The sequence below is a fragment of the Anomaloglossus baeobatrachus genome, chromosome 4 (assembly GCF_048569485.1).
Source record: "Anomaloglossus baeobatrachus isolate aAnoBae1 chromosome 4, aAnoBae1.hap1, whole genome shotgun sequence".
NCBI lineage: Eukaryota > Metazoa > Chordata > Amphibia > Anura > Aromobatidae > Anomaloglossus > Anomaloglossus baeobatrachus.
The window spans coordinates 275,492,792-275,513,417 of NC_134356.1; the positions used below are offsets into that span (position 1 = coordinate 275,492,792).

The following is a 20,626-nucleotide window of genomic DNA, read 5'->3' on the forward strand; positions in this document are numbered from 1 at the left end:
CATAGCGTATAGGGGCCCTGAGTGCTTGTTTCCATAGCGGACGGGGGCGCTGAGTGCTTGTCCCCATAGTGGACGGGGGCACTGAGTGCTTGTTACCATAGCAGATGGGGGCTCTGAGTGCTTGTCCCTATAGCAGATGGGGGCGCTGACTGCTTGTCCCCATAGTGGATGGGGGCGCTGAGTGCTTGTTCCCATAGCGGAGGGGTGTGCTGAGTGCTTGTCCCCATAGCGTACGGGGGCGCTGAGTGCTTGTCCCTATAGCGTATAGGGGCCCTGAGTGCTTGTTTCCATAGCGGACGGGGGCGCTGAGTGCTTGTCCCCATAGTGGACGGGGGCACTGAGTGCTTGTTACCATAGCAGATGGGGGCTCTGAGTACTTGTCCCTATAGCAGATGGGGGCGCTGAGTGCTTGTCCCCATAGTGGAAGGGGGCACTGAGTGCTTGTTACCATAGCAGATGGGGGCGCTGAGTGCTTGTCACTATAGCGGACAGGGGCGCTGAGTGCTTGTCCCCACAGTGGATGGGGGCGCTGAGTGCTTGTCCCCATAGCGGACGGGGGTGCTGAGTGCTTGTCTCCATAGCGGCCGGGGTCGCTGAGTGCTTGTCCCCATAGCGGATGGGGGCGTTGAGTGCTTGTCCCCATAGCGGACGGGACTGCTAACTGCTTGTCCCCATAGCGGACGGGACTGCTGACTGCTTGTCCCCATAGTGGATGGGGGCGCTGAGTGCTTGTTCCCATAGCGGAGGGGTGTGCTGAGTGCTTGTCCCCATAGCGTACAGGGGCGCTGAGTGCTTGTCCCCATAGCGTATAGGGGCCCTGAGTGCTTGTTTCCATAGCGGACGGGGGCGCTGAGTGCTTGTCCCCATAGTGGACGGGGGCGCTGAGTGCTTGTCCCCATAGCGTATAGGGGCCCTGAGTGCTTGTTACCATAGCAGATGGGGGCTCTGAGTGCTTGTCCCTATAGCAGATGGGGGCGCTGAGTGCTTGTCTCCATAGTGGAAGGGGGCACTGAGTGCTTGTTACCATAGCAGATGGGGGCGCTGAGTGCTTGTCCCTATAGCGGACAGGGGCGCTGAGTGCTTGTCCCCACAGTGGATGGGGGCGCTGAGTGCTTGTCCCCATAGCGGACGGGGGCACTGAGTGCTTGTCCCCATAGCGGACGGGACTGCTGACTGCTTGTCCCCATAGTGGATGGGGGTGCTGAGTGCTTGTTCCCATAGCGGAGGGGGGTGCTGAGTGCTTGTCCCCATAGTGGACGGGGGCACTGAGTGCTTGTTACCATAGCAGATGGGGGCGCTGAGTGCTTGTCCCTATAGCGGACAGGGGCGCTGAGTGCTTGTCCCCACAGTGGATGGGGGCGCTGAGTGCTTGTCCCCATAGCGGACGGGGGCGCTGAGTGCTTGTCCCCATAGCGGACGGGGACGCTGAGTGCTTGTCCTCATAGCGGACGGGGGCGCCGAGTGCTTGTCCCCATAGCGGATAGGTATATGACCTGCCTGCTATTGGATACACACTAGTGTTTGCGGAGATTTTTCCACCCGGTCCGTTAAAAACTTGCTTGCGCACTTTAGCACAGTTTTTTTATATGGTCAGTGCTGTCTGTTCATCCCATGGTCAGTAGTCGTACGTTCGAGTAATGCTCCATTTTGTCCAGATATTGGCAGGCTGCCCTTATGAAGTGTGACTGGCAGTGCTAGTAATAAGAGTACAGTATATGCCATGCCTGCTGGTCAGGGGGATTCATATTTCCATGCCTCAGATACTACAGTAACATATACTGTATATGTATGATTAGTTGTCAGCAGCTATGTAAACACCATGTGAACATGGCAGTATTTGCACATCCTGGCACATGCTGCCCTACTCCATCAGGTCCTGTCTGCTCTGCCCATTATCCCGGCCGCCGCCCTCCTCCTCACAACATGGCTCCTCCTTGCTGAACTCCACAACTCGGTGCTCGGTGCTGTGCACACCGACAGCCAGAGGAGTCTCGGGGACGGCGGCGGGAGGAGGCTGCTCAGCATGGCCGGACTGCCGTGGTGCCAGGTGTGTATGTGTGTACAGCGCCACTGCCATGGCTGCGTGCTTCCATGACAGGATGGGCTGCGCTGCTATAGGAAACTTACAGAGGAAATGCCAGGAGTGTGCAGAGCTGTGCAGCCACTAAGTGCTCCTAGGACTACTGGCCCAGGGGAGCTGGCACCTTCACAGCAGACGCCATAGGCTCCCCCTCTCCTGTGGCACGTCAGTTTGGGGGTAGCAGGGTTGTGCCTAATATCTGGCCTGGGATTTTACAAACTTTAGCTTGATGTCACAGGACAAACAATGAGATAGTGTATACCTGTATGCTGTGGTGACAAGCTTTTAATTTTAATATTTATATATATTATTTTTTTTTTATTTTTTATAAAATGCAATAAAATATTAGAATTAACATTTTACTCCATGAAATAATGTGCCATATTTTGGATGCACTTGTGACAACCTGTCCATGACCTGGGCCTCTGTCCTCCACCATTAAAGAACTGGTGGGAATGGGGAACGGACAGTGCCGGACCCTGCGTGATAATGAGCTCCCTCTTCTTGGTGTCCTGGTAAAATGGCAGGTCGTGTATGGCAAAGGCGGCTGACATAGCGCAGCAATACACATATATAGGCTTCCCAAGAAACATGTTGGTGCATTTTTTCCCCCTTAAATGTCTGTTTTTGGTTAAATCTCATATTCATCTTTGGGTACATTAAAAATGTGCATTATTTGACCTTTATGGCCTCGGTGTTGCACTAGCCATTGCTGGCGGCTGAATGGGATAAATGAGAATCTGTCAGCGAGCTCATTCTGACGGTCCGCTGGACGAGTTTCTAACACTCGCCTTTTTTTTTGTTTTTTATCCCTTTTCAGAGAATTTATAAACACAGACCATCAAATTTAATTGTGCATGGAAGTAAAGAGGCTGTAAAAGCCAAACTGCAACATTTTTAATGAAAACTGATTGAAAAATGAGTTTTAACCCATATGCATTTAAAGGGAACCTGTCACCGGTTTTTCGGCATATAAGCTGCGACTACCACCACCACTGGGCTCTTATATACAGCTTAATAACATGCTGTATATAAGAGCCCAGGCCACTGTGTAGAACGTAAAAAACACTTGCCTAAACGGTCGCTGTTGTGGATTTGAGTCAGATGGGCGTCTCTGTTCTCCGACGCCGCCTCTTTTGGCCATCTTTGTCCTCCTCCTTCTGTAGCCGGGGTGCATGACCTGTCTTTGTCATCCACACTCGCCGGCATTGAGGTCCTGAGTAGGGCAGAGCAAAGTATTGCAGTGCGCCTGTGCAGGACCAGCGAGTGTGTATGACGTAGACGCATCATTCACACAGGCTTCAGAAGGAGGATGAAGATGTCCGAAAGAGGAGCACGGAGACACCCATATGGCCCAACTCGACCGCAGAGACCGTTAGGTGAGTATTATAAAGTGATTTTTATGTTCTCACAGCGGCCCGGGCTCTAATATACATGTTAGAATGCTGTATATAAAAGCCCAGTGGTGGCTGCAGCTTATAGGCCGAAAAACTGGTGACTGGTTCCCTTTAAAGAAAAAAAAAGTGCCCAGAGTTTGACAACCACATGCAATGGTAGGACACCGTGACACTTTGTCTGTCTCTTTACGGTTCGGAGGATTATTCTACCAATCTGAAGTCAGTCAGTATTTCATCTGTAAATGCAATATGTAGCACAGGAAATGACACTCGGGCCGTATTCATTCTTTTTGCTACTGCTATGATAGCTTGTGGTATTATTCCCTGCCCAGCACACACAGCTTGGCAGCTTCTGCCCTTGTTAAACTGCTGGCACCAAAACAGCGTTTGTAATGAATGATACCTTAGTATGTCTAATAAATGATCCTCCCACCATCGGGAGTGCTGTGACACCACATTAAGGCGCCCATACTTGATGCATCTAATGAATGATCCTCCCACTATCGGGAGTGCTGTGACACCACATTAAGGCGCCCATACTTAATGCATCTAGCGAATGATCCTCCCACTATCGGGAGTGATGTGACACCACATTAAGGCGCCCATACTTAATAGAAGAAAGAAAAATCCAGCTTCCGGAGTAGTAGTAAAACTGATGCAAAATTTTATTAAAGGACGTAAAAATTAATGTGATGACAAAAATAGGGAGCCCATATGCAGCGTAAGGCTACGCGTTTCGAACGCTGCCTGCATTCTTTGGCTTAACAAAGAACGCAGGCAGCGTTCGAAACGCGTAGCCTTACGCTGCTTATGGGCTCCCTATTTTTGTCATCACATTCATTTTTACGTCCTTTAATAAAATTTTGCATCAGTTTTACTACTACTCCGGAAGCTGGATTTTTCTTTCTTCTATTGGACCCTTGCACTGCCAGAGTGTTATCCCTGCATGCCGGACTTTGCCCCAGTTGAGCTGGATCACCCTTTTTTTCCTGCCCATACTTAATGCATCTATTAAATGATCCTCCCACTATCGGGAGTGATGTGACACCACATTAAGGCGCCCATACTTGATGCATCTATTAAATGATCCTCCCACTATCAGGAGTGATGTGACACCACATTAAGGCGCCCATACTTAATGCATCTAGCGAATGATCCTTCCACTATCGGGAGTGATGTGACACCACATTAAGGCGCCCATACTTAATGCATCTAAACCTCAGACCCTTTGTTACTGCCACAGTTTCCAATAAAGCACACTGCAAACATTCATCATAAATATTATTAAAGGTATCGATATGTCACTTGCGCCAGTTTTAATAGACACAAATTTAGGGCACACCTGATTTATCTAAAATAGTTTTCACTTTTCTGCTGCTCCTACCATTTTTAGGATAAGTGGGTAGATCTTAGGTGGCATGGGCTTGGCATCTCGTGGCCCTACAAATTTCCTATATTTGATATCAGTATTTCTCCCATAGTGTAATAATCACATGTCATCATCTTATAATGTGCTTCTATGAAGAACACTGGCAATGCCAGCAGTACCCAACCTACATCACTACTCCTGGGCAAACAGTACACTCTTCTGGAGGGTAAGCACAAACCTGTGCCAGGGCAGATAAATCGAGACCTGTCATATATCTGTTTTTTTCTGTTTTAGTCTATTTGTTTGCATAGTTTAATAATCATTTACTTTTTACTGTACACAGATCTTGCAGTAATGGATAGCATCTGGATGCATTTTGTGCAGAAACTAAGAACAAGAAGTGCCAGTGTTTTCCATGATTGTCCCTTCCACTGCGTAGACATTTGGGTCACTTGTCCTGCGTTTCTGCCTCCTTATCCCTGCCACCCCACCCATCCTGCCAAGTGAACTGGGAAAGGGCAGCAGGTGGAATGACTGGAGACGTCACTCTTCTTATACACCTGTTACACAAGTCACTGAGAAAACTTACCAGACGGGTTTCTTCCACTGTGACTCAGTAGAAGGGGAGAGTAAATACGTGTGACAGCTCAGGAGTGAGGACGTAATCATGGAAAGTGCTTTCGTCCCTCCCTGCCTCTGCGAGTAGTACATTCCGGGAACTTTTTCAGTGTCTGAAATTTGGATCTGCTGGTGGAGAATAAAAGATCTGAATTGGTATTGGACGAGGTCTTACCGGCAGTATTTTTGGCTGCTATGAGCATGTACTGAAACCATGTCTGGGGATGAATCCGTCTATGATGAATTATGTGTAGATGATGAGAGCGATGTATTTGTCAACCACACTCATCCTGATTCTGCTGTCGCACAAAACCTGAATTCATGGCCTAATACTTACCCCGTTGTCTGGCCTCTTCCATCTCCTGAAGATTATGAGGCACAAGTGCTTCCTAGTGAGAACTCAAGTGGAAGAGGTAGCACTGATGGTGCCAACTTGGATTATTCCCAGGAAGTCCGCAGCCGTACCTCCTCCTTGGTGAATGGATTACTTACAGAACTCTATGACAGTTTTCGGAATGGATCGGGGTCTGGTCTTGGTCTATATCATGACAGTGTTGACAGCTCGACGGAAGCATCTGGGTCAGATGCCTTTCTCAGTAGGAGTAACCCTGAGTCAGGATTCTTGTTAGAGCTGTCCGAGAAGCAGAGCCGTCGGCATCAGCTACAGTTCCTGAGGCAGAAAGGTAAGGGTGGCTCGCCTAGGTGGCACCTTATACAAGCCAATACTTAGATGTATGGCCTCTTCCATTCATTGCATTTGATGACCGTTTCCTTTTTTGTGAGGAATACAGCACAATTCAAAGCAGGTTTTTGGGATTTTACTAAATTGTAGCATGCACAAACATCACATTTTTATTAGCATGTGCATGCATTGACTGAGGCTAGTGTAGAACACGTTGATGGATTGTTTGATGAGCACTTTGCAATTTCAGACTTATACTATGATTTACTTTTTTATTTTATTTTTGCATTGTAAAGTGTTCTGCACCTTTTAGTACATGTAGTGCGACAATATACTGGCCAAAATGAGGGAAAGCTGGGTATGCGTTATTATTAAAGCAGGTTAATTTGCCAGTATAATATGCTGTCAAGGTTAAAAGAATGCTCCTATTGCTTGACCACAGTTGGGTTACATCTGTCCTGCCTGGCACAAGGAAACGTTTCCAGGCGGCACTCAGGTTCTGGTGCATGAGTCCAGGGATGGCGTACCCAATGTATAAATTTGCCCTGCCTGGTAAAGAGCTGTTGTTGATCAGTACATCGAGATGGAAAATGAATGATGTGGCCAAATATGCTGTAAATACACCATAAATATCTGCCATGGGCAGTATAATGTCATCTAGGTATGTATAGATATGTCAACTAGTGATGAGCGAGCACTAAAATACTCGTTACTCGAGTCAAGCTGGTTGAACTATCGGACAAGCTCAACTTGAGTAACGAGTATAATGGAAGGCAGTTTTTGGGTAGTTTGGCTTCCCGATCACCTACAACCAGCCATAAACGGAGAATTTCTGGTGAACATTGGGCGGAATTTTTTTTTCTTTACACACTGTATACACACAGTGTTTATCCCCAGGTGTGAGGTATTCAGAGGCTACAATTGGCTCTCACTGGGGTGCCGGCTCTTTGTGTCAGATCTTTCATGATTGAGGCATCTGCGATACTCTGCTCAGTACTAAACGTACCCAAGCACCCCTGATGCTAGATAGGGTATTGAGCGTTGGTGAAAGCGCTCATTCCTCACTAGTATCAACAACAATAAAGGGGGTTGTCTCGTTTCATAGTAAAATATCTGATAGAGTATATATGGTCATGCGCACTGAGGCGAAATCTCCCACAATGGCGACGGAGAGGTGAATGAGATCATCCTGTAACGCTGCGTATTCATTAGCATGTAAGCACACCCACAGGGGCGTACTAACATGCTAATGGGGGCGACTAGCCAGGGAAACTAACGCCCAGGGGGCTAGTCCCCTTGCTCATTAGCATACTGTAAAAGATCTTTAGAAATACTTTTTTCTAAAGATCTCTTTATCTATGCTAGTGTATACAGGGACGGTTAGGCTGGGATTAGCAATATCCCAGAACTGCTCTGGTTCTGGGTGCATATTGGACCTGACCGGTTCCCTTTAAACGAAATCTAGTCTTTCGAATTCCATAACTTTGTCGTATATTTGGTTAAAGATTTGTATTGTCACATAATAGACTTCAATGCACATCACTATCATGGGGGGAGTCACATATTGAAGTACAGCTATAACATTACAGCCAGGGGTGAACATATCATTGGTGCCATCTGTGCAGCTGCACAGGGGCCCCTGTGGTAAAGAGGCCCACTTCCACCTTCACTTTATGCCACAGGCCAAAGAGGGGCCCATATACAGTACTTATACAGAGGCCCTCTTCCATCTATGTCCGCTACAGATGACCGCATATCACTAAATCATCTGCAGAAAAATTCTAAAATTTCACATCTCGTGACATGTAGAGCCAAGAGAAACGGTGAGGGACCGAGCCTGCTTCATAGTCTGACTTGTTCAGCTGATACCTGCATTTGCCGGGAAAGAAGATATCGCTCATATGTCAAGGTTAGACAGGTTACTTAGACAGTGAATGGAGCTGGGGCACACATGGACAACCTCTGCTTTGTTCATATGGGGTTGTGTCGAACCTCCTTCCCAGTATTTACAGAATGTCCAAGATGTCTGAGCCATCAATCCCCCTATCGTCTGTAAAATATATATATATATATATATATATATATATATATATATATATATATATATATATATATATATATATATATATATATATATATATATATATATATATATATATATATATATATATAAATTTATTATACTGTATATTATATGTGTGTGTATATGTAAATAAAAAATAAAACTTGGTCCTCCAAAATTTAAAAAACAGCCCTCATATGCTGCAAAAAAAGGGATGGGTGGGAACAAAGTGAAAGTGGGACGGATCTGTGTTAGGGAAAACTGTGGTGGGAAGGGGTTAAAAGGCCTCATAGACAGGAAGCGTTTACGGCTGCCTCCTCAATATTGTATGCCAGCTTCCTCCGTATTTAGGATTCTGCAGGGTTGGTAATCTGTCATCAGGGAGGAAGCTAGGATGAGTCCAATCTATTGTTTGTAAAGTGTTATTAGGCAAATGGTACAAAAGTTATAGAATAAGTCTTAGTCTAGGGTAAATAGAGTTGACACCTATAATGAAAATGTGTGAAGCTTCCTCATCTGACCAATGCACCTTCTTCAACATATCATGTCTGGGACACAGCGAGTATGTGAAAGAAGGTGCTCAGGTTAAATGAGACTAAAGTAGAACTTTTTGGGCTAAAGGCAAAACGTTACATGTGGCGGAATACATGGTGGTGGAAGCATAATGCTGTGGGGAGGCTTTTCTTCAGCAGGGACAGGGAAGCTGATCAGAACTGATGGGAAGAGGGATGGAGCTAAATACAGGGAAATCCTGAAGGAAAACCTGTTAGAGGCTGGAAAAGACTTGAGACTGGGGTGTAGGTTCACTTTCCAACAGGTCAATGACCCCTGGCATCCTGCCAGAGCTATAATGGATGGCTTAAGCTATGTTCACATTTCCATTGTTTAGGATCAGTCACAATCCGCCGCTCTGATAAACAATGCAATCCGTTTGTCGGATTCCGCTATTTCCCATAGACTTGTATGAGCGGCGGACTGTGACTGATGACCCTGCGTTGCATCCACCACGCGTCGTTTACTGACTGACCGTCGGGCGGGAGGGACGCAGCATGCAACGTTTTTTGTTGCGGCAAAAAAAAAAAACGCACCCCACAAGAGGCATAATGTAAGTCTATGGTGCAGGATTCCGTTATCCTGCGTCACGCAACGGATTCCAGTGCAGGAATCCATCACGTTTTATTGAGAATGCCCAGCAGAACGTCGGAAATCAGGTAAAATCGTCTCCCCCCCCCCCCCCCCACGAGGTTTTAAACAGAAATGATCGGCTTTTCAGAGAGATCAGCTGATCTCCATGCTTTTCAGAGAGATCAGCTGATCGGCTTTTGAGAGCGATCAGCTGATCTCCCGGCGGCCAGCTCTTCAGAGCGATCAGCTGATTGTTCTCTCTCTCAACTGAATCCGCTCTCTCTTGACAAGAAATTCCATGTCTTGTCACACGTTGTACAACGCATCAGTCACAAGCGTTAAGCAACGCAGGTAACTGATGCAAAACAACGGAAATGTGAACATAGCCTTAGGCGGGCTTTGCACACTACGACATCGCAGCTGCGATATCGGTGGGGGCAAATTGAAAGTGACGCACATCCGGCATCACATGCGACATCGTAGTGTGTAAAGCCTAGATGATACGATTAACGAGCGCAAAAGCGTCGTAATCGTATCATCGGTGTAGCGTCGGCGTAATCCATAATTATGCTGATGCGACGGTCCGATGTTGTTCCTCGCTCCTGCGGCAGCACACATCGCTGTGTGTGAAGTCGCAGGAGCGAGGAACATCTACCTGCGTCACCGCGGCTTCCGTAGGTTATGCGGAAGGAAGGAGGTGGGTGGGATGTTTACATCCTGCTCATCTCCGCTCCTATTGGCCACCTGCCGTGTGACGTCGCAGTGACGCCGCACGACCCGCCCCCTTAATAAGGAGGCGGGTCGCCGGCCAGAGCGATGGTCGCAGGGCAGGTGAGTGCATTTGAAGCCGGCGTAGCGATAATTTTCGCTTCGCCAGCTTTCACAAGATATTGTACCTGCGACGGGGGCGGGGACTATCGCGTGCGACATCGCAGCATCAGCTTGCGATGTCGCAACGTGCAAAGCCCGCCTAAGATCAAAGCATAATCATGTATAGAATGGACCAGTCACAGTCCAGACCTAAATCCCATTGCAAATCGGTTGCATAACTTGAAAATTGCTGGTCACAGATGAATGATGAAGAATGGGCAAACATTTCAGCCTCCTATATGTGCAGAGACATATCCCACTCCAAACAGACCTACATTGTTTTCTTCTCCAGTACATGATCCTACTTTGTCAGTCTCGCATTGCATCAGTCCGCTCTCACTCGCTTTGAGAACAAAATCTTCTCTCCTTCTTCCTAGCCATTCCTTCTACTATACCAATTATCCCCGCTTCATTTTGTAATCTTATCTTTTAACATGTCTGTTAATAGATTTTCTGTTTTACCTTCTGTTTTGAAAATGTCATAATTAGTCATGAGCGCTCGTGCTCGGCACTACTCTAAACTCGATCGAGCATCGGGGTGCTCGAATGTTTTGTCCGTGAAATAATGACCACAACGCACACAAACTCTCTTCCCAATATGATTTGAGCAAGGACCACAGGGAGAGCCATTCATAATCTCAGGTTCTCACTAGGGTTAAAGCAAAGTTTTCGGATGTAGCGTGTTAAAAGGAAAAAATACCCCCCCCATTTATGGCTGACTGTATGTGGTCAGAGAATTGACCTGCCCAGTCATTGACTTCCATTATGCTCGTTATTCGAGTTGAGGCCTTTCACAGCATCTGATCAACTTATCTTGAGTATCAATCACCCAAGCATTTGTGCTCACCTATCTCTAGTCATAATCCTTAAATACTTTTTTTTTTTTTTTTTTATAAAATACATTTGTTTGTGGATGTAATGTGAACACATGCGGAAAAAGTTCACAGGTTATGGATACTTTTTCAAGGCACTGTAGGGAGTGTCTATTGTCTTGTGCTCAGAGGTGTACCTGAATGACGCCAATCCAGCTCATGGTGTGCAGATAGGAGTCAACAGGCGTGTTTGCTGCAACTCTGTACTCTCCCTTTATCCATAATACGAATATTGGAATATGTGATTAGAGAGGACATTGTAAAAAAAAAAAACAAAAAAAAAGTTGCCGTATGTCGTGGTTTTTACGAGTTTGGTTTCCACATATGTTATATGGCTTATTGCATGTCAATCAAAAATAAAAAGTTGCTAAAAATCACTCATCACACGTGAGATTGCTGCAAAATGAACAGCGGTAATATGGCTTTGGGCACCTATTGAGGCTAGAAAAGTCTTCACTTTCTAAAAATGCTACTGGAGAGATTTTACAATGTTTGTGTGAGAATGCAGCTGAATTTGCATGTATGGTCAGGCACTGATCAAAGCACTCAGCCTTTCAATTCCTCCCAAAGGTGTTTGGGTTTTTATAGACTTTAGGCTAGATTCACACATACAAGTACTGTGTGGGTAAGTGAGCACACAGAACTTTTTGTTTCTTGAGCAAAAAATGCACCCTCTGGCCAAAAAAAGCTTAAAAAAAAGCATGTCTTTTTGCCTCGTTTTGGTCTGTTTTTGCCCATGCATTTTTTTCACTATATTAAATGGAAAAAGCAGAAAAGAATTGACATGCTCCTTTTTTCTGCAGTTAAAAAAGAAGCAATGTGCGCACACCCTTGCGGATTTCTCATAGACTTTGCTGGGGAAGGTCATACATGCAGTTTAGGACCACAAACTGCACCCAAAACTGCAACAAAAAAGCAGCTAAAAAAGCAGTGTGCACACAGGGCCTATGTTTGCTTTTTTTTCTTTCCAATAATTGGATTGCACCGCTCTGAACGATAGAGTAGAATAAGGCTAGGTTCACACAGTGTTTTTTGACGCTGCGTTTTTGTGCTTTTTTTTTTTTTTTTTTTTTGCGGCAAAAACGCACCCGCGGCAAAAACGCATGCATTTTTACCGCAATGTGGTGCGTTTTTTTGCTGCGTTTTTCTGCGTTTTTGCTCACTGCATTTTTATGCGTTTTTTATCAGTGAACAATGCCATTAAAGATTGTTGAAAAAAAAAAAAAGTCTGATGTCATTTCCTTCTTCAATATGTTCTTCATTCTCCACTAGTGTATGCAGGAGAGCAGACAGCTGCAGAACTACAAGGCTCAGCATGCTACATACAAGACTGTATGCTGGAGGGAGAGGCAGGGGGAGCAGAACTACAAGGCTCAGCATACTCCATCCAATAGTTTATGCAGGAGAGCAGACAGCAGCTGCAGAACTACAAGGCTCAGCATCCTCCATCCAGGACTGTATGCAGGAGTTTTTGCCCCCCCCCAAAAAATGGCGTGGGCTTCGCCATATTTTTGCATGCTAGCCAGGTACAGCAGGCAGGTGCGGGCTGCCCCCAACCCCCAGCTGCCTATTTGTACCCGGCTGGGAACCAAAAATATAGGGAAGCCCTTTTTTTTTTTTTTTGAATTTCATGAAATAATTAAAAAAAAAATGACGTGGGCTTTGCCCAATTATTGAGTCCAGCCAGGTACAACTAGGCAGCTGTGGATTGGAATCCGCAGAGCAGGGTGCCCATGCTTTCTGGGCACCCCCGCTGCGAATTGCGGTCCGCTTGCACCCCAGAAAATGGCGCTTTCATAGAAGCGCCATCTTCTGGCGCTGTATCCAACTCTTCCAGCTGCCCTGCTGACGGGTGGCTTGCTGGGTAATAATGGGGTTAGGGCTAGCTTTATATTATCAACTGGCCCTAAGCCCGAAATTCATGGTGTTACGCCAATATTAGACATGGCCACCATGAATTTCTAGTAAAGATAAAAAAAAAACACACAGAAAAATATTTTTATTAGAAATAACACACAACACAATTAGTGACTCCATCTTTATTGAACTAAAGACCCCCCCCCCCCCCTCCGCAGTAATCCTGGGCCAAGGTCCCGCACCGTCCAATCTGGGTCCAATATCATCAGATCAGTTTGCTGGAAGGCAAAGCGATCAGATGATGTCAGGTTCTAGGATGTGAATCACATCACACAGCATCTGATTGTATAAAAGCCGTTTATACAATCAGATGATGCATCAGTGCAAAAAAAAATAAAAAATACTCACTTATGTGCTGATTACTGGCAGCTCCTGGAGCGATCGGACGGGAGTCTGATCCCGTCTGATCGCTGCAGGAGCTACCGGTAATCAGCTGATGAAGTCTCCTAACTGCATCAGCTGATAGGTGAAGCCGGCCGGGCGCTGGCGTCACCGCGAGACTTACGATCAGCTGATGCGTCAGGTGACTGCATCAGGTGATCCATCGCCAGGTCCTGCAGCTATCGGACGTGCCTGAGAGCACACAGCCGGAGTGACGATACCGGGAGAGGAGCTGGGAGCGGACATGGCACCGGTAGTCTGCAGACAGGTGAGTATGACATTTTTTTTTTTTTTTTTTTCTACTGTTCACTTTTGATTTCACAGCTGCCTCCACCTTCCGCCCGGCCATGGCGCCGCACGGGAGCGGACATGCACAGGACTGGAGGTGGACGCAGCGGTGGCGGTACCGGGAGGATTCACGCTTCTGTGCTTACTGACAGAAGGAATCCTCTTCCTGTACATGTCACTTCACTGCCCACCCCTTGCGTTTATAGTCATGGAAACGCACTAAAATTCAGCTATATTTGCAACTTGCGTTTTTCATTGCATTTTTGAACATCTCATTGAACTCAGTGGGTGGAAAACGCAGTGAAAAACGCAAAAATTGACATGCTGCGTTTTTGTGCAGCACAAAAACGCAGCTAAAAAAACTGCTGTGTGCAGACAGCAAAAATGAAAACTCAGACTTTGCTGGGGAAGCAATGTCACAGCGTTTTCTGAGCAAAAACGCACCCGAAAAACGCACTGTGTGAACTTACCCTAAATACATAGTTGAAACCAGAAGGTGAGCTACTGTCTAAAATGACACATATATTCATGTTTTACTCACTATCTGACATGAAATCAGAATAAACCTTTCCCATTTTAGGTCAACTAGGAACCAAAATGATTTATATTTGCCAAATGCAAGAATAATGAGAGAGAGAGAATGTTTTAAGGCATTTTTATCACTTTCTGCAAAGTCAAAAGTTTACATACACTAAGAATACTATGCATTTAAACAATATGGGACCGCCCATATGATTGTCATGTCTTTGGAAGCTTCTGATTTTTTGGCATTTATTTGGTTTATTGGCAACATCTGAGATAATTAGAGACACACCTGTAGATTTATTTTAATGCACATCTGAAACACACTGCATCTTTGTGCATCATCATGGGAAAGTCAAAAGAAATCAGCGAAGATCTCAGAAAGAGAATTGTGGACTTGAACAAGTCTGATTCATCCTTGGGTGCAATTTCCAGATACGTGAAGATGCCTCGTTCATCTGTGCAAACAATTATACACCAGTACAAACAAGATGGGAATGTCCAGCCATCATACTGGTCAGGAAGGAGACGGGTACCAGTAATGACTGGGCTTTGATCAGACATGTGCATATCAACTCAAGAACAAAAGTAAACGACCTTGTGAAGATTCTGGTGGAAGCTGTTAAGTTTTTGTCATTATCCACAGTAAAACGAGTACCGTATCAACATGGGTTGAAAGGCCACTCTGCCAGGAAGAAGCCATTACTCCAAAAGAAACATAAAAAACCCCAGATTAATGTTTGCAAATGCAGTCAGGAAAAAAACTTTAATTTTTGGAGACATGTCCTGTGGTCTGACTAAACTAAAATTGAACTGTTTGGCCAAAATTATCGTTACGTTTGTAGGAAAAATGGAGAAGCTTTGAAGCCTAAGAACACCATCCCAACTGTGAAACACGGGGGTGGCATCATCATGTTGTGAGGTTGTTTTGCTGAGGTTGTTAGGACTGCACTTCACAAAATAGATGGCATCATGAGGAAACTAGATTATGTGGCAATATTGAAGCAACATCTTAAGACATCATCCAGGAACTTAAAGCTTGGGCAGAAATGGGTCTTCAAAATGGACAACCTGAAGCATATTGCCAAACTGGTTACAAAGTGGCTTAAGGGATAACAAATTCAATGTTTTGGAGTGGCCATCAGAAAGCCCTGATCTCAATCGTATTGAAAATTTATGGGCAAAGCTGAAAGGCAGGTGCGAGCAAGGTGACCTACAAACATGGCTCAGTTACACCAGTTCTGTCAGGAGGAATGGGCCCAAATGCCTACCAACTATTGTGAGACGCTTGTGGAAGGATATCCAAAACGTTTGACCAAGTCACACAGTTTAAGAGCAATAGTACCAAATACTAATGAAATGTATGTAAACTTTTGATTTTTGCAGAATGTAATAAAAATACTTTACGGAAAGTATTCAGACCCTTTTAATTTTTTCACTCTGTTTCATTGCAGCCATTTGGTAAATCCAAAAGGTCCATTTTTTTTCTCAATGTACACTGCACCCCATCTTGACAGAAAAAGAAACTGAAATGTAGAAATATTTGCAAATTTATTAAACAAGAAAAACTGAAATATCACATGGTCATAAGTATTCAGACCCTTTGCTCATTATTGAGTAGAAACACCATTTTGAGCTAGTACAGCCATGAGTCTTCTTGGGAATCATGCAACAAGTTTTTCACACCTGGATTTGGGGATCCTCTGCCATTCTTCCTTGCAGATCCTCTCCAGTTCCGACAGGTTGGATGGTGAACGTTGGTGGACAGACAATTTCAGGTCCCTCCAGAGATGATCAATTGGGTTTAGGTCAGGGCTCTGGCTTGGCCAGTCAAGAACGGTCCGAGTTCTGAAGCCACTCCTTTTGTTATTTTATCTGTGTAGTTAGGGTCATTGTCTTGTTGGAATTTGAACCTCCGGCCAAGTCTGAGGTCCAGAGCACCCTGGAAGAGGTTTTCTTTCAGGATATCTCTGTACTTGGCCGCTTTTATCTTTCCTTCAATTGCAACCAGTCGTTCTGTCCCTGCAGCTGCAAAACACCCCCATAGCATGATGCTGCCATCACCTTGTTTCACTGTTGGGATTGTATTGGGCTGGTGATGAGCAGTGCCTGGTTTTCTCCACACGTACCGCTTAAAATTATCATCGAAAAGTTCTATCTTCATCTCCTCAGACCAGAGAATCTTATTTCTCATAGTCTGGGAGTCCTTCATGTGTTGTTTTTTTTTTTTGCAAACTCTCTGCCACAAAGGCCCGACTGTTGGAGGGCTGCAGTGATAGTTGACTTTGTGAAACTTTCTCCCATCTCTCTACTGCATCTCTGGAGCTCAGCAACAGTGATGTTGGGGTTCTTCTTTACTTCTCTCACCAAGACTCTTCTTCCACGATTGCTCAGTTTGGCTGGGCATGTCAGGTCTAGGAAGACTTCTGGTGGTCCCAAACTTCTTCCATTTACGGATTTTGGAAGCCACTGTGCTCTTAGGAACCCTGAGTACTGCAGAAATTATTTTGTAAGCGTGGCCAGATCTGTGCCTTGCCACAATTCTGTCTTTGAGCGCCTTGGGCAGTTCCTTTTGACCTCATGATTTTCATTTGGTCTGACATGCACTGTGAGCTGTGAGGTCTTATATGGACAGTTGTGTGCCTTTCCATATCAAGTTGTATCAATTTAATTAAACAGAACTGGACTCCAATGAAGGAGTAGAACATCTCGAGGAAGATCACAAAGAAATGGACAGCATGTGACTTAAATATCAGTGTCTGAGAAAAGGGTCTGAATACTTATGACCATGTAATATTTCAGTTTTTCTTGTTTAATGGAGTTGTTCGACACAAACTCCAAAAAAGTTTTTAAGCTAATCTGTGCTGTATTGTCATATAAAATACCCCTACATTATTTTTTGTATTCTACCTTTTTTTTTTTCCTCTTGATTTTTCACTTTTATTCTTTGCAGCACTTTGTTTGTTTACATGCAACACAACCAAACATGACATGTTTGACTGCTGAACGTCAGTCACAGCTGGCACCGCCCGCCCTCATTTTCTAGCCCCACCCTCTGCACACTCATTCCTTGTCAGTATCCTGCCCCAGCACCTGATAGATAAATGAATACTGTATAATGAAAATTATATCTAGCCCCTAATGTGAGTCTATAGGAGATACACGCACACATAAATAAATACTCACACACATACACCTAGAGTTATATATTATTTATAATCCCCCCCCCTCATGCACTATCTTCTCTCCCCCTGCGCTGTCCTCTCTGCCCCCAGCACTCCCCTGTCTCTCTCACCTGTGCACTCTTCTCTGCCTCCCGCTCTCACGCCCATGCACTCTATTCTCTGCCCCCCCGCACTGTCACCCGTGCACTCTGTTCTCTGCCCCCCCCCCCCGCACTGTCACCCATGCACTCCTCTCTTCTCTTCCGTATTATGATGATTGCAGCATTCTTACAGCCGAGTGATGCAGAGCTCCGTGCTGCTGACCTTGTCAGGTGACGTCCCTGCTTTCTGCTCCTGATTGTTTTAAGAAGCCAGGAGCACGGGAGGCTGCATTCATCACAAAGACAGCGCACAGGGGAAGGGGTCACAGTTGCCCAGACACCATACAACATAATAACCTGAGGACACTGTCAGGAAAACAGCGCTCATAGTGTCCTTGACAGAGAGGGCAACCCTGTTTGTCCAGCACATACAGGGCACAGATAGCAGCGCACAGGGTGCGGCGAGGGGAGGGGAACGGGGTCTCCGGCGCACTGTACCTGCCCAGCAGGGCGACAACGTATTGTTCACTGTGAAGCATGTCAACAATGTCCTGCCCCTGTTGACATGACATTACAGAAAGCAGCAAAATCACGGTAGGAGCGGTCACATGACCGCTCTTAACAGGGGGGAGAGGGGTTGACAGCAGTACAGAAAGGTAGTTACTATCTACTTACCTGCCCCAATGTAGCCCAATAATGTAATGACAAAAATAAGTAAAAACTAACCTGGATAACCCCCTTAATAATTTGCAAAAATGTCTACCTTTTTTTTTTTTTTTATTTTCTGTCAAGATGGAGTGCTAAGTGTACATTAATGAGAGAAAAAAATTGAACTTTTTTGAATTTACCAAATGGCGGCAATGAAAGAGTGAAAAACCTAAAGGGGTCTGATTACTTTCCGTACCCACTGTATGTAAACTTCTGGTTTCAACAGTATTAACACCTCAATTAAATAGACAAATCTGAAAGTGAAATCTGTATGATTAAGAACATGTCATGCTTTGACTGAATTTTGAAGAACAGAATCTGCCATTAAACTTTTTGGACAGGGCACAATAATGCTGAGATGCTGAGCAGACCTTCCCTTGTCTGTGGCCCCCCCCCTCCCCCCCAAAAGTAGGAAACAAAAAATGTTTTGAAATATCTTTTAACCTTTTCACGACACATGATGTACTGGGTACGTCATGGATTGTGTCAGGTTAATCAGTGTCTTCTTCCGCCGGCTGATTTGAACAACTGACGTGTGGCTATCAAGCACGAGTGCATTTGCTACCCACTTGTGCCTGTTAACACCTTACAGCGTGGTGTGAAAATGTCACAGCGCAATGTAACAGTGGGCCACGGTAAGCATTCACTTACCCGGCGCCATCGGAAGTCACGTAATTTGATCACGTAGATCCGATGGTTGCCATGGTAGCACAGGGTCATGTGATGACTCCTGTCATTATGAGTCAGTTCCTCTTACAGCTAGCAGAGGGTCGAGTGTGAGAGGAGAGCTGCTTTTGTGCAGATCAGAGCGATGCTGCTCTGATCTACAATAAAGAATGAGCGATCAGACAGCTGATCGTTATAGTCACCTAGGAATCTAGTACAATAAAAAAAGTTAAGAAAGTTTGGAAAAAATAAACATAAAATTCAAATCACCCCTCATTCTCCCCATTGAAAATTAAAAAAAAATATACGCATTTTTTGTATTGCCGCTTTCAGAAATGCCCGATCTATCAAAATATAAAATCAATTAATCTGATCGGTAAACTGCTTAGCGAAAAAAAAAAAAAAAAAATCCCCAACGCCAAAATTACGTTTTTTGGTCGCTGCGAATTTTGCGCAAAACGCAATAACAGGCAATCAAAAGAACACTTCTGCGCAAAAATGCTACCGTTTTTTAAAACGTCAGTTCGAGACGCAAAAAGTAAACAGTCACTGAGCCATAGATACTGAAAAATGAGAACGCTTTGGATCACGGAAAATGTTGCAAAAAGTGCACCTTTTTTTTTTTTTTGGACAAGCTTCTAAATTTTTTAACCCCTTAGATAAAAGTAAACCTATTCATGTTTAGTAGTGATGAGCGAGTACTAAAATGCTCGGGTGCTCGAGGCTCGGGCCGAGCATCCCAAAATACTCGTGTACTCGGCCCGAGCACCGAGCCCAATGTTATCCTATGGGAGACCCGAGTATTATTCTGAAATGACCCCCGGCAGCATGTAGAAACCATAAAACTGTAAATTAAAAAAAAAAACGTGCGTGTGTGTGCATATATATATATACACGCGGAGTGGAGTGCAGGAGGGGCCGTAGCCGAGCGGGGAAGTGTCGGGCTAAAGGCACGGTCATGCTGTGAGGGCCGGCCAATCACTGCAATTCCACAAGTAACAGGGCTGTGGCATTGCAGTGGTCTGCCAGCCAATCCCTGCATAAGGGCTGGCTCTAAAAAGAGCGCCAACATGAAGACCACGAGTACAGCACGAGTATCGCGAAATTACTCGGTCCCCGCCGAGTAGCCCGAGTACAGTGATACTCGTGAGAGTACCAAGTAGTGACAAGCATGCTCGCTCAACACTAACCTCAGGTATCACAATGACGCATCAGTTTTACCATATAGTGAACACAGTGGATAAACTATCCCAAAAAATATTATAGTCACACTTTTTTTGCAATTTTTTTTTTTTGCACTTGGGATTTTTTTTTGCCGATTTCCAGTACACTATATGGTAAAACTTATGGTTTCATTTAAAAGTAGAACTCGTCGCACAAGAAAGAAGCCCTCATATGGCAAGATTGAGAGAAAAATAAAAAAGTTACGGCTCTCGGAAGAAGAGGAGCGAAAAAAACCAAACGGAAAATCTCCTGGGGGTGAAGGAGTTAATACTGTAACATTACAAGAGATGATATCACCCAACAAGTGAGTATTTATTATGCTTTATGCTTACTTATATAGGACTTGTTTATTGGGTGTTTGTCTGCCTGTTTACACTGCATGGTTATCGTGAATTGAGCGTCCCGAAGAACACTCATTCACAATAATCGTGCAGTTTAAATGGATCTTTACAGTTGTCAAAGGCAAACCAGAACACAGCTACTCTTTGCACAAAAATATTGCAATAATTAGACCAGAATTTTGCCATAATCGCGTTCATAAATCGGGGCTTTAGTCTGCACAACTTTTGTCCTGCCAAAA

At 45.0% G+C, this 20,626-nt stretch overlaps 1 protein-coding gene across 2 annotated transcripts in view; it reads left to right on the forward strand.

The window, feature by feature from the left end:
- Positions 1-1,944: 1,944 nt before the first annotated feature.
- Positions 1,945-20,626, forward strand: part of TBC1D30 (TBC1 domain family member 30) — a 130,140-nt gene continuing 111,458 nt past the window's right edge. For both annotated transcript variants that reach the window (XM_075344857.1, XM_075344858.1), the window contains exons 1-2: positions 1,945-2,047; positions 5,190-6,147. In XM_075344857.1, the coding sequence (XP_075200972.1) occupies positions 5,679-6,147 (469 nt within the window). In that variant the 5' untranslated portion in view covers positions 1,945-2,047; positions 5,190-5,678. The remainder of the gene's footprint in view (positions 2,048-5,189; positions 6,148-20,626) is intronic.